This window comes from Carassius auratus, unplaced genomic scaffold (assembly GCF_003368295.1).
Source record: "Carassius auratus strain Wakin unplaced genomic scaffold, ASM336829v1 scaf_tig00217447, whole genome shotgun sequence".
In the NCBI taxonomy this organism is placed as follows: domain Eukaryota; kingdom Metazoa; phylum Chordata; class Actinopteri; order Cypriniformes; family Cyprinidae; genus Carassius; species Carassius auratus.
In genome coordinates, this window is record NW_020529075.1 from 13,222 (window position 1) to 27,945 (window position 14,724).

Below are 14,724 nucleotides of genomic sequence, written 5' to 3' on the forward strand. Positions count from 1 at the left end.
TGGAAAAGCCTCTGGTTACTTATTGTAATTTTGTATGTTCTGTAGGCTGCTACGCGTATGAAAGGGCAAAGTTGATTACACAGCTGTTGGTGTAACAGGGTGATCCAGACCTTTTCAAATATTTATTCTCACAAAACACTGCTACATCAGAAGAGCAGAATTCTTTTCACAATTCATTGCTGTTAACATAGGATCTGCATGAGCACAAACCATCCCAAGAGAAGGTAAAATGGTAAAACAATAGCTTCTCTTCCTCTTCTTTCCATATCAATTGATATGAGCTGCATAGAAGGGTGTAAGTCAGATGTGAATGAATCAATGGCTTACAACCCATCAAGTAAGCCTGTAGTAGGCCTATGTGTTGTACTTTAGTTTGTACCTTGCCATCTTAGTTTGAATTAACTTGTCACATCTTAAATACATGTGCTAGCTTCCCAATAACATTTAAATTACAGAATATTACATGGTACCAGCATAAAATAAAGTGTATCAAGAGTGTACTTCATAATGTATGTACATACCTTATCCATCTGTAAGGTAGTTTGAATCGACTCACTAGTTAACGGTTTCAATACATGCACTAGCTTTCTAATTACATTTAAATTACAGAATATTACACTGGGATAAGCTACGTAAAATAAAGTGTATCAAGAGTGTATTTAAGTGTACTTCATAATGTATCTACATACCTTATCCATCTGTAACGTAGTTTGAATTGACTCACTAGTTCAGTTTAAATACATACACTAGCTTTCTAATTACATTTAAATTACAGAATATTACACTGGGATAAGCTACGTAAAATAAAGTGTATCAAGAGTGTACTTTAGTGTACTTCATAATGTATCTACATACCTTATCCATCTGTAACGTAGTTTGAATCGACTCACTAGTTCACAGTTTAAATACATGCACTAGCTTCCTAATTACATTTAAATTACTGAATATTACACTGGGATAAGCTACTTAAAATAAACTGCATCAAAATTGTAATTAATGTGTATCTATACCTTACCCATCTGTAACAAAGTTTGAATGACTCACTAGTTCAGTTTAAATACATGCACTAGCTTCCTAATTACATTTAAATTTAAGAATAAAGCGCTTTAACTCAGTAATCTAGAGTTGAACTAATGTAATGATTTGCCTTTTCTGTCCACCTGCCAGTAAACACAAAGGGTGACTAATAAATAGAAAATTTTCTAAATGTAAATATATTTATTTTTAGCCTCAAAAAATTAACATTGATAGACCTTTACATCAAATACAACATATAACCAGCTGCTAAAATTCAATGCTTTGCAAACTTTAATAAGAATTAATACATATTTTATTAATTAATTCTATAGTATATTATACTCTCTAAAGTGTGTTCTTGAAAGTCCACTGAGGTCACAGTCCATTCACACTCTGTACTTTTGACTTATGTCATGAATTAGCCTTCCAAAGATGCCTTTTTTGTTTTTCTTTCCTAACCAATATGTCCATTCAATAAACTTTAAGTGACTCTTCAGCATTTTCTCAGTACGGTTCCCCCTTAATCTCCACACTTGTGCTTTAATTGTTTGCCAGTATCTCTCAATGTGTTGAGTGTGGCTGCCAGTCTGTGGATCCACAAAGTTGTTTTTGTGGTTTACCGGATAGTGGTGATAGTCTTGTGCAGTGAGGGACTGTACATATGCCTGCCAGGAATCACTGTAAATTGTTGAACCTCTACGCACATGCTGCTTAATGATTGTAAGCAGAGTTTTGCGTGCTCGTGAAGGGACCAGCTTAAGAATAGGCCTTCGGCTACAGTGGTGAACTTCTAACAGACCAAACACCCATCTGTGTCTTGCCCAGGTACCACCATACCATCCACGGTTATACTGTAAGAAATATACAATATCAGTTATGTACCGTATTTTCCGGACTATAAGTCTTAGTTTCTTTTTTCATAGTTTGGCTGGTCCTGCGACTTATAATCAGGTGTGACTTGTTTATAAAAATTTATTTGACATGAACCAAGAAAAAACATTATTGTCTACAGCCACGAGAGGGTGCTCCATGCTGCTCAGTGCTCCTGTTGCCTACACTGAGCAGCATAGAGCGACCTTTCGCAGCTGTAGACAATAATGTTTTCTCTTGGTTCTTAATAAATGCGACTTATAGTCCAGTGGGACTTGTATATGTCTTTTTTCTCGTCATGACGTATTTTTTTGAACTGATGCAACTTGTACTTAGGTGCGACTTATAGTCCGAAAAATATGGTATATACAAATACAGAATAGATCAGAATAGAAGTGTGTCCACATAATCTCGTTTAAACAAATGCAATTCTGCTAATGCTAAATCACCGAACTAAAAAAAAAATAAAATTATTATTTGAGTACCTTTCTTTTATAACTGAATTTGGACAACAAAACGATGTCTTGAGTGCCCTCCAATTTTGAATTGATGCTTTCTTTTAATTTTTCTCAATGCAGTTGTGTACACCTTTTAATTAAAAACCACCATTAGTAACCACATAAAGCAAACTATTACATCAGCTTTTATTGGTTTAAGCATATGGATTCTACCTTTCTGAGCTTTTTGGTCATTTTTGAGAGTGTTGTTGAACTGGATGCCACTCCATCTTCCATCATGTCAATCTGACGTAATCTCAATCCTTGTGAAAACCTATAAAACAACCAAGTTAGTATTTACAAAATGTAAAACCTCACCAGTGTCAGAAATAAATGCTTTTATCATAAACTATTTCCAGAGGATTCTACCCCCCACCCCCCACGCCACCAACCTTATTAAAAGTAAATGTCAATTTTAAATATGAAACTTTTAAATAATAAAACATAACATATATTTATAGATTTTTTTTTGCCATGCATTAAAAAAACACAACAACAAAACATTTAAGATATTATTCTTAATGCATTCTGCAGTTTCATCAAATTTAAAAAGAACTTCTAACAGAAGAACAAAACCCAAACAATAAGGAAATAAATTGTGTATCTCAGATTATTTTACTTAAACAGGTTGGGGCATGCATTCAGCTGCAAAACTGGCTCAATTATGGTTCATTATATATTTACATATACATTAAACTTGGTTTATATACTAAAATACCAATGAATACTAATTAGAGGTTGATCATATTGTATTTTCCTAGTATACAATTGAGTTTAAAGAAACACAATAAAAGGATTATTGTGTTGACACTCTATAGTTAATCTATATATTTAATGTGTTATATAATGTTATGTGTCTTTAGTACTAAGTATACATTTTTACCACATTTATAAGGCACAAATAAAAAAATATAATAATGCATTAACGGTTCATTATATTAAGCAAGCACTTACTAAAGTTCTGAAACCACGAGCCAGTGGAATATGCAAGATCGCGGCATTTTGACTTTGAAATCACATTAGGTCGTATCGAGATTCAACCCTCTGTTTTTTCGTCCGCATAAAGATCGAATATCACTTGAAATTATAATTAAGACTTCTGCTATGATATTATGTCAGATAATACTGAAGCCTTTTTATGGCCTAAATCTGATCAAACAACCACGGAAACCCTGTAACATGTCTGATGGGTAACTTACTTTTACTTTAATTTACTTTTTTTTTTTTTTACTTATAAATTACGTTACCTGTAAATAAACATTAACCATTCATGGAGTCCTTTATGGGATCCTGAAAAAATCGATCTGGTTCTGATCGATTTTTTCTTCTTTTGGACGTGGCCCTGTTTGCGATTGCACACCCTTAATAAAATAAATAAAGAAAAAAAGAAAAGAAAGAATAAGATTGACTGCTATTGATTGAAGTAATAAATAAATTAATTAATTTAAATAAATATTTTTTTCTCCAACCCACTTACCAGACATATCCATCTATTCTGTTGTCTTTGAAAAAACTTCTGCAGTGTCCACATCGCATTATTTTGGCTAATAATTTTTTTCGCTGCATCCATTTGATAAGCTTTAGCTTATCATTTTTTTTCGTGCAGTCGTGATACTGTATGTAAAGACACCATATTTGAAATTTCGCGCCTAGCTGCCTAACTGCGCGGTTTATTTCTATACGTGTAATATGCGTCATCGAACCGTGAATCCTGGAGACACCTAACGTACACAACTGGTAAGTAATATCGCTTTTGTTGGTAGACATACTTTTTTAAAGAATATACAGTAAGGTGAGATCGAAATGTATTAAACTATGTTTAGGATTGGTGACTGCATTATTGCCTCATTTGACTGCTTTACTACGAACCTTGCTAGTCTCTTTTGTGCAGATATACATACACTTTTGAGAAAAATGAAGTAACGTTAGATTCACCATTTTTAATTTCATGTAGCAGTGTTTTTACTGAATACCATATTACATTTTTTTTTTAATTATGTGGTTTACATCATATCTGATGTGTGCATCACTATTCAGAGTTCAGACTCAGGTCCACTATGGCCAGCAAAAGAGTGAAAAGGAGAGGACAACAAATATGGGATGAAGAGACAGAGAGCCCCAAAAATGTGACACAAGATCTACAAGCTGCTAAAGAAGTAGAGAAGCATGTAGGAGAAGACCAGAGAATGGAAGATGAAGATCATGTGTCCAGCAAGGAGAGTGAACAGTGTGATGAGACGGCTCTGTTCAGTCGTAAGAGTTTATTTCATTGTATTCTACCTTGATTCTGGGAATGTACTGTAAGCATTCATTAACTGAAATTTAAAAATATAGATAAGTGTCTTCATAAAAAGCAGTTACTTCCTTAAAATGTTTAACTGTTAAAAAGAAAAGGGAATGCACATTAGGTCCTACCCATCCATTGCTTATTTGATTAACATGGATTTTTCAAGTCCACAATTATCATCAAATATTGTCACTGATTTTAGTTTAGTCAATTATTTTTAATATAATGCTTTTTTTACCTCCTGTTAAAATGTTATTACATATCATTATGCTAACTTTTATCTTTTTAACCTTTTATTGAAATATTATTTAGCACTAAACTTCATTAAACTTCTTTCAAAAATGCCTCATAAATAAAATGCATTAACTGTACAGTGAATATTTTGTTGATTGTAGATAAAACCAGCTCCCTCAAGTTGCAGCAGAAAAATAAAAGACTGCGGAAAAAATTTAAGAAAATGCAAGAGGAAATTGACACCTTGAAGAAAAAGTTGAGGGCAAGAACAGGTTGGTGACTGACTGGGTGAGGTCTGTTATGTTAGACATCATGTAATTAAAGAGAAAATGACCCAATAAAAACAGTATAAAGTACATGTATATCCTTACACATGTAAAGTATTCTATATCCTTTTTAAACTAGTTGTAAAGGGTAAATGAAATGTTTTCTTTTTATTATTTTATAATGTTTCTAGAGGTCCACTTTTTAAAGTTCTAGTTATACAAGTTTGTTACTAAGATTTCTGTATTAACGTGAAGTGGACCACTGTTTTGATTTACAAATGTATAAAGTAAAACATCAAAAACAATTTAGCAGCAAAGTAGTTCTTACATATCAGAACTATCATTGATCACAGATTACACATTATAACGAACATGTTTACTTGCATGTTTTCCAAACTTTTAATACATTTTAAAGGAAAATTTGATTCCCCCTTTTCATGAACCCTTTAAAGAACTTGATCAAACTAAACTTATTGTGCATGCTGCTATAGATCTTTGTCAGGAGATAGCACACATGCTAACTTAAGCTCAAATATATCCAAAGTAAAATTTATTTTTCTTTGGGTGGCAGTTGAGGCTTGTTAATGGTGTGAAGGCACTTAATAATAATAATAATAATAATAATTAAAAAAATTAATAAAAATAAAGATCAACAATGAAAATCAGTTCACACAAAAAGTAGATTTTATAATGTGATGTATTTTGGGGGGCAGGGAAATCAAAAAAGTACAAATCCAGGGATTCAGATTATTCTAGCTCCACCTCCAGCTCCATCTCCAGTTCCACCTCCAGTTCCTTGCTTTCATCTACTTCATTCTCCAAAATGAAGAAACCCCACAAGAAGAGTAAAAAGAAGCAATGTCATCCTTTGGCATTGGCAAGAGGTACTTTAAACAGTAAATCTGTGGTTGGCAACCATTTTGCATTTGGGGTCATTATTATTCTTTTTAGATAATGTGCTATATGAAAGCACTGTGTATGAATTTACACAAATATTGCTCAGACCATGACGAAAGCATGCCATGTTCCAGCAAAGGGAATGCATCAACACTCCTCTTGCTCTCTTATCTGTTGAAATGTTTATCACTGGGTACACCTGCCTAGGCTTACTAACTTATTAATATATTTAATAAGTTAATGAATAAGAATATTTGAATTTACATCACATTTACCTCAAAATGAACAAAAACAATGACTAAAACAGATGTGTAAAAGAGTCTTTATTCTAATTTATTTGTAATTATTCATTTGTCTACAATGTTGTTGGGCTTTCCTCCCATGTTTCTTGTTTATCCTCAGAAATGATAGGACATCCCGAGGTAGATTAGCCAGCAGCCAGGGCATTGGACAGTATACTGTATAACAGTGTTCTTCAAATCTGCCCTTGGTGGGCCACTGTCCTGTAGAGTTTAGCTACATCCCCAATCAAACTCTGGAGAAAAAAAAGTATTTAAAATAAAAAAGTTAAACTATTTAAAGAATTCTACTGGTCTGTAGTCTACTGCAGTGGTTTCAACCCAGTTTCTTTTTGTATATATTGAATTACATTGCATTGAATAAATATCTTCAATATATTTTTGATCATTTATAATGCTGCCTGTGACAAGTAGTTGGGAGTAACCAATGCTATTTAATATATAATTTCAATCCTATTCGAGTCTGTGAATGGCTGATAATTCTGTTTTTCTTGTTTTCTTTGCAGCTCGCACAACTGATGATGTGGTACATCGGTACCACAAAGTCCTGAAGGCCTACAAGAGTCAGGGGAGCATGACTAAGGCTTTTAAAATTGTAGGTGTGGATCGGAACACACTGGCGCTGTCTGCTCCCCTGGCAGAAATTGCAATTGCATGTCCAAAATTCTTAAAGAGCCTTCCACCATTTAACCTCAAAAAAGAGAAGCTTTTAGACTACTCTAAGCGTTGTGCGGAGTCAATGACTCCAGAGGTCAGCACTAAAATTGAAGAGCTAAAAGCTAAAGGCAAGCTTCTGCCAATCAAGTACAAATACAGATAAGCCCCTTAATATTTAATAGTATAATAATGTTAAAGTTTTATATTGGGGCTATTTTTTTAATTTTTTTATTTATTCATTTAATTAATTTCACAAGCAGTTCCACTGTTAGAATGCACTTAAAATGTGTTCAAGTAAAATGTTTTGCTTAGCAATGTATTCAAAGCCATTCTATTCTAGTGTTACATTGTTGTAAAGCATAGTAATAAAGGTTTTGAATTGTATAAATCTGCTTACATCATTCATTTCCATCAATGCTTTGATAGGCAGGTGGATTCCCTGGTTTCACAGACAAAGCTTAAGCTAGTTCTAGGCTAAAATGCATGTTTGAGCTGTTTTAATTGAAAGTAACGTGCACTGATGCATCTTGAAATATGACAGTGCCATTGTTTTGTCTCAGGATGCACACCAGTAACGTTTATAAAAGCTACTTAAATGTCCTAACTGAACTAAGGCCTAATCCTGGCTTAATCTAAACACTGCCTGTGAAACCGGTCATTAAGGTTTGCGTGTATTAATTTTTTTTTCCACATCCCGCTCTGTTCAGCACACAGTTGAGTGCACAATTGTTATTCACAAGGGGTGGTGGATAAGACGCATGCCTTTGGTGTGAGAGACCCGGGTTTGAATCCACTGTGAGACACCAACGTGTCCCTGAGCAACTAACCCCTAGTTGCTCCAGAGGCGTGTGACCTCAGACATATATATAGCAATTGTAAGCTGCTTTGGATAAAAGCGTCAGATAAATGTAAAAATGTTTATGTTTTGCACATGAATATTTAAAGTAGCTTATCCCAGTGTAATATTCTGTAATGTAATTAGGAAGCTAGTGCATGTATTTAAACTGTGAACTAGTGAGTCAATTCAAACTACGTTACAGATGGATAAGGTATGTAGATACATTATGAAGTACACTTAAGTACACTCTTGATACACTTTATTTTACGTAGCTTATCCCAGTGTAATATTCAGTAATTTAAATGTAATTAGAAAGCTAGTGCATGTATTTAAACTGAACTAGTGAGTCGATTCAAACTACGTTACAGATGGATAAGGTATGTAGATATATTATAAAGTACACTTAAGTACACTCTTGATACACTTTATTTTACATATCTTATCCCAGTGTAATATTCTGTAATTTAAATGTAATTAGAAAGCTAGTGCATGTATTTAAACTGAACTAGTGAGTCGATTCAAACTACGTTACAGATGGATAAGGTATGTAGATATATTATAAAGTACACTTAAGTACACTCTTGATACACTTTATTTTACATATCTTATCCCAGTGTAATATTCTGTAATTTAAATGTAATTAGAAAGCTAGTGCATGTATTTAAACTGAACTAGTGAGTCGATTCAAAATACGTTACAGATGGATAAGGTATAGATACACATGAAGTACACTTAAGTACACTCTTGATACACTTTATTTTACGTAGCTTATCCCAGTGTAATATTCAGTAATTTAAATGTAATTAGAAAGCTAGTGCATGTATTGAAACTGTGAACTAGTGAGTCGATTCAAAATACGTTACAAATGGATAAGGTATGTAGATACATTATGAAGTACACTTAAGTACACTCTTGATACACTTTATTTTATGCTGGTCCCATGTAATATTCTGTAATTACAATGTTTTTGGGAAGCTAGCACATGTATTTAAGATGTGACAAGTTAATTCAAACTAAGATGGCAAGGTACAAACTGAAGTACAACACATAGGCCTACTACAGAACTTGATGGGTTGTAAGCCATTGATTCATTCACATCTGACTTACACCCATCTATGCAGCTCATATCAATTGATATGGAAAGAAGAGGAAGAGAAGCTATTGTTTTACCATTTTACCTTCTGTTGGGATGGTTTGTGCTCATGCAGATCCTATGTTAACAGCAATGAATTGTGAAAAGAATTCTGCTCTTCTGATGTAGCAGTGTTTTGTGAGAATAAATATTTGAAAAGGTCTGGATCACCCTGTTACACCAACAGCTGTGTAATCAACTTTGCCCTTTCATACGCGTAGCAGCGTACAGAACATACAAAATTACAATATGTAACCAGAGGCTTTTCCACACCTTAGTAACATATGTAGGTACTTGTCGTTACATTGTGTAGTACTAAGTGCTTTTTATATAATTACATATGTAACACATCTGTCACAAGATCTTTTGTTACATCAGTAGGTAGCTGTGTAATGGACTGGCCCTGTTACATAAGTGTAACAGTTGCTGCCTACTACATGTGCATAATTACAATCTGTAAGTACATGCTGTTCCATAACTTAGTTACATATTAAGTACATTTTATTGCATGTTATTACACCATCTACTACTAAGTACTTAATGAGGTAATTACTCTGTATTATGGACACCATAAAATAAAGTGTTACCGAGATTTGTTAGTGTCTGGCTTGTAGTCTGGTCTTAGATCACTAACTCAATCATACAAAATTTATAAAACTGGGTGATGGTTGATGTGGCAATACTGCATGGGTTGTGGTCAAATCTAAGAACTTGTAAAAAGATCTCAATAATGTGTCACATGCTTCATCATTTCGACCTCAAAACATTGAAGACTTTTTTTATTTTTAAATGTATATCAATGTAGACAACTAATTATTTATTTTTAAATATAACATTTTAAATGAATAAAACTAGGCTATAAAACTTTAAATATATAAAACTCACATTGATTTTAAATGATGGCGGTCATGTTTTCACCTTTGAGTTTATCCATATACAACTATGTACAAATTTTAAACAAAACTATAAAGTCTTTATTTTTACATTAAATGCTTATGAGTTACTTCTATTATCATTCGGATGTTAGACTTTACTGGTAAGTGCAGTGCCTTACAAGTAGAGAGTGCTATAGGACTGATGATTTACAGTACAAGTTGTCGACTGTGTAAGAAAATCACTCATCTCAGTTCTTCTCTAGACATTTTCAGTGATTTTAATTACCTTAATTAGCTGGCTCGGGCGTGTTTAATCAGGACTAGAAAAATGAAAAGACCGAACACCCCTGCCATGTCATGGTCTGTTTGTGTGCGCTATGGAAGGATTAAATGCAGAGCACAAATTCTGAGTATGGGTCATGTCACTTTAATGCAAGATTTTGAATAGAATTATTCAACATGCATTTCTGCATTAAAGACGTCTGTCATTTATAGAGTTTTAACAATACATTTAGTCATGATATGACTTCTGGTGACCCAGATTGCATACAGTATCAAAACAAATGAATTCTCATTAAACAATGACAAAATTTTTTTACTGTTAATGAAAAGATATAAACTATTAAATCCCTGATTTAACCACAAATACATGTATTTGGTAAATAAGAAATAATTGCAATCAATCATGCTCTATAAAGGAAGGAAAAAAATTTTATAGATAAAGATAAAAGCAGTTAAACAACAAAGTTGGCAGAATATTTTCCTCAGTTATATACAGCTAGTTGATCCCTAAATCCCAGCCAATGTGAGGCTCCATTTCTGAGTTGCCTTTGGTTTCCAGAGCTATTCTCAGCTTCTGCCAGAAGACCCTGGTGTCCTCTCCTGGTTTAGGCCAGCTGAGATATGTCTTCCTCTGGATTAGTCTTTTCATTCTGTAGTACGGAGACAGTTGGTGACTTGGAATATTCTCCAGGAATACCAGGATGAGAACATCTTTTTTCTCATCGAAGAGACGGAAACTAGCAATTTGGATCTCTCTGGAACACCACTCACTTTCCAGGTAGTGGCGGCTAATCACACAGATGGTTTTTCGACTACTATAAATGCCATCAACAATATTATCCATGATTGGTTTGCCTGGTTCAAAGTCCCTGTGATGCAGACACAACTTCCAGCCTTGCTCGCCTTCCAACTGAGGTAACAGTTCCCTCATTACCCACAATTCATCATGAACATTATAGGAAATAAAAGCATCATACTGCAAACCATTGGGCTTTCTCTGCTGTTTGTTATCATGGAGTAAAGCAAGAAAAAGGTAGTAAGCATAAATAACCTGCCATTTGAGGAAGTGAAAGAGAAAAGTGGAAAGAAGGGTCACAGAGACTAGTGTGGCAGTGGAAATGAAACAGAAAAACCCAACATCTACATTACATGAACCTATATCAAGATCCATGAGTTTATGTCCTTTGAGTTTGTCTGGGTAATTGCATGTGAGTTCATAAGCACTTTCAACTTCTGTGTCATTGCTACTAATGGTCCAGTTGACGAACCAGGCATTGGTACAGTCACATGAGAGATAATTGCCTCGTAGATCAAGGTAAATCAATGTTGGAAAAGACTGGATCACTGTCTCATTAATGACTGATAATGCATTCTTGCTTACATGCAACAGATGTAGTTTACTAAGATTTGCATTTATAAGAAAGTCCAAAGATTGCAAGCCAACTTTAGACAGGTGGAGTGTCTTTAGGACATGAAGTGGCAGAAATATTTTTGTTGTGAGTAAAATAAAATCATTTCTGCTAAGATCCAGTACCCACAGATAAGGAGTATAAGTAAATGTATCTGGATGTAAAGAATTTATATTAAGATTCTCTGCTTGAAGTTCTTCCAAATGCCACAATCCCTTGAAAAGGTTTGAAGGTAAATAAAGCATTCCTTTATGACCTTGGCTAAAAATGTTCAGAGTCTTTAGCTTTTTCAGATATTGAAAGGGTGGTTGTTCAAGAGGCTCTTGACTGTTATATGAAATATAGTTATTGTTCAGCAGAAGTGTTTTCAGGTTTGGGAGTTTGGAAAACACATAAGCTTTTATTGAACGCTGAGAGAGCTTGTTTGATTGCAAATTCAGGAAAATTAAATTGGTCAGTTCATTAAAGGACCCTGCTTCGATAAATGATATTTGATTGTCTGGTAGAGACAAATTCTTAAGTGAATTCAAGGAGTCAAAATGTCCCCTACGGACAGAGTCCAGCTTGTTATTTGCTAGATCCAAAATCTCAAGTTTTTGAAGATCTCTTTTAAAATATCTGTTGAGAGAGAGTCTGTTAGATCCAATCATTAGAGTTGTTATGTTTTTCAGATGTTTAAAAGCAAATTCCTCAATAAAAGATATTTCATTGCTATAGATCTGAAGGGTCTGTAATTGGGTTAAGTTAGCAAAATCAACACTACTTATGTTCTTTATATTGTTGAAGGTGAGGTCCAAAAAACGAAGACCTGGTAGGCTGCTGATGACAGCAGGGACACTGTATAGTTTGTTATTAGAGAGATCAAGCTCAGTTAACTGTGTGCAGGACTGCATCTCGTCTTTTGATATGGATGTAATATTGTTCCACTGCAAGCCTAGAAATTTCAAAGATGAAATCAGGCAGACGTCTCTTATCAAAGCTCTCACTTTTATATCCCCCAGAAAGTGTAACCTCAGGCTGGCCAATGAAGAGTTGAAGGTTTGTATGAGATCTTTGATCTTCTCCAAGGGCAATTGTATTCCACTTAAATTTAGATGTTTCACACTTTGTAGATATCTTTTGTCCTGTACATCCCACGTCATGTTTCCAGTAATAAAAGCCAAGACCAAATTATCAAGGTGAGGGAAAATATCGGCAGTGATACTGAACACTTTCAAAGGATTTTTAAATAAATCCAGAACTTGTAGTCTCACAGATATGTTGGACAGCTCCGAGGTCTGAAAAAAGGTGAAGCCATTACTCCCAATGTGCAGTTCCTGTAATTGTGGTAATAAAAAGAGAGGCTGAACTTTGTTGATTTTCTTCAGATGATTTCTGGACAAATTAACTTTTCTTAAACTGACCAGGGGTGAAAATGCAGAGAAGTGAATATTTGTGAGCGAGTTTTCATTTAGATGTAAGACAGTGAGATTTCCCAGATTCTGAAACATTCCTCCCAAGATATTTGTCAGCTTGTTGTAGGCCAGATTTAACTCCTGCAAAGCCACCAAACTGCTGAATGCTCCTTCTTCCACTTCCCGGATCTTATTGTGTAGTGCATTTAGACTTTTAAGATTAGACAGTTGAGAGAAATACTCCTTGATTATCTTCTGTATGACATTATTTGAAATGTCCAAATATGTGGCTTTGTCCGGTATATTCCTTGGTACGAAATGCAGGGACCTCTTATCACAAAACACATTTATGTTTTGTGCATATTTCAAAGACCCTCTAACAGTGCAGTTCTTTACTGAGTATCCATTTACAAGACTGATGAAAATACAGCAGTAGAGCAGCCATGAGGTCAAACTACGGTATTTACTGAAGCACAAACCATGTTCTCTCTTAGACATTTTGAGATTCACCCTGATATGATCACTTACAGTAAATGGAATTTAACATCCAGTTGAATTTCTTAGCCTCTCTATTCCTAAGAAAGAGAACACCAGTGTAAGTGTAGTGATAATGCAAAGGTAATAATGATGCATCAGTTAATAAACCATTGAGTCACTGGGCAGATCACACAGAATTATGTTCTGCTAAATTCAAGTGAAGACTATTCAAATTACAGTATGCACATTGCAATGTACAAAACATTTTAATATGCAATGAATGAGGTTACCCTTACTTACAAAATGTTAGGAAATCTGTTGCCTAAATGTAAATACTTTTCTTCTGGGTTACACAGACTTTTAATACAAGTTAACTGGACAAGAGAAAACATATGACACTTATGTTTAGGTTTTAACTAGTAATGTTTACTCTTTTTTCTGTGGAGGTAAGCTTATTTACTTAATTTTCCAACAGCAACTGGTTGTCTAGTAAATTAATATCCAAACTTTTTTGTGCATACTTAAGTAAGAGACTTATTTTCTTCAGAAATAATCGCTGTCTTTATTTAACACTCTCTAAAATACAGCACTGTTATTTTCTGATTTAAATGTAACATTTAAAAAAAAAATTGTAAAGGAACACTAAAACAAAGAAAAAGGACCTCCGTCAAAATGGGTAATATCATTGAAGCAGTATGAATTAATTTAAATCAACTTGTATAAATGATTGCCAAACCTTTTACAACGATTTCACAAGTCTTGATGAATTTTTTGATCACTTACCTTTAAATAATTTCAAGTAAATGCAGGTCAAATAATCACAAAGCAGTGTCATCTGTAGCGTTGATTCAAAACCTTGCTTTTCATTTTAAGGTTCCTTCATTTTCAGGAACTGAACCCCTTGTGTTTCGTGTCGTTCCCCTTCTTATTGCCATAAATTATACTGTGAAAAAGGTCAAGAAGGAATAAGGATTTGAAATGAAGGAAGTTGAATGTTGTAAACAGACTAAACAGAAACGTTCCCATGAAAGGTCCCATGAAATGAAGCTCTTACTGTATTCATGTCGATATTGTGTTTGCTTATGGCAAGCCAGGGACAGACTGGGACTAAAAAACGGCCCTGGACTTTGACTAGGCCCGGCCCGGCCCAAAGCAATCGGTGCGCATAAACTCGACAACAACAAAAATAATGCCTAGCATGAGTCTCACGAGACTTTAATTGTGGCTCATGATACTATACCATCCAAATTATAGCAATAGCACTGATGTTGACTAAATGTTGAGCTGGAGTGG

At 34.2% G+C, this 14,724-nt stretch overlaps 1 protein-coding gene across 1 annotated transcript; it reads right to left on the minus strand.

Annotated features, from left to right (window-relative positions):
• Nucleotides 1-10,237: 10,237 nt before the first annotated feature.
• Nucleotides 10,238-14,346, minus strand: LOC113101011 (toll-like receptor 13). The gene is made up of 2 exons (XM_026265503.1): nucleotides 14,215-14,346; nucleotides 10,238-13,529 (listed from the first exon to the last, which is right to left on the minus strand). Exon 2 carries the CDS (start codon nucleotides 13,450-13,452, stop codon nucleotides 10,648-10,650), a length of 2,805 nt encoding a protein of 934 aa, XP_026121288.1. The 5' UTR covers nucleotides 13,453-13,529; nucleotides 14,215-14,346; the 3' UTR covers nucleotides 10,238-10,647.
• Nucleotides 14,347-14,724: the final 378 nt, after the last annotated feature.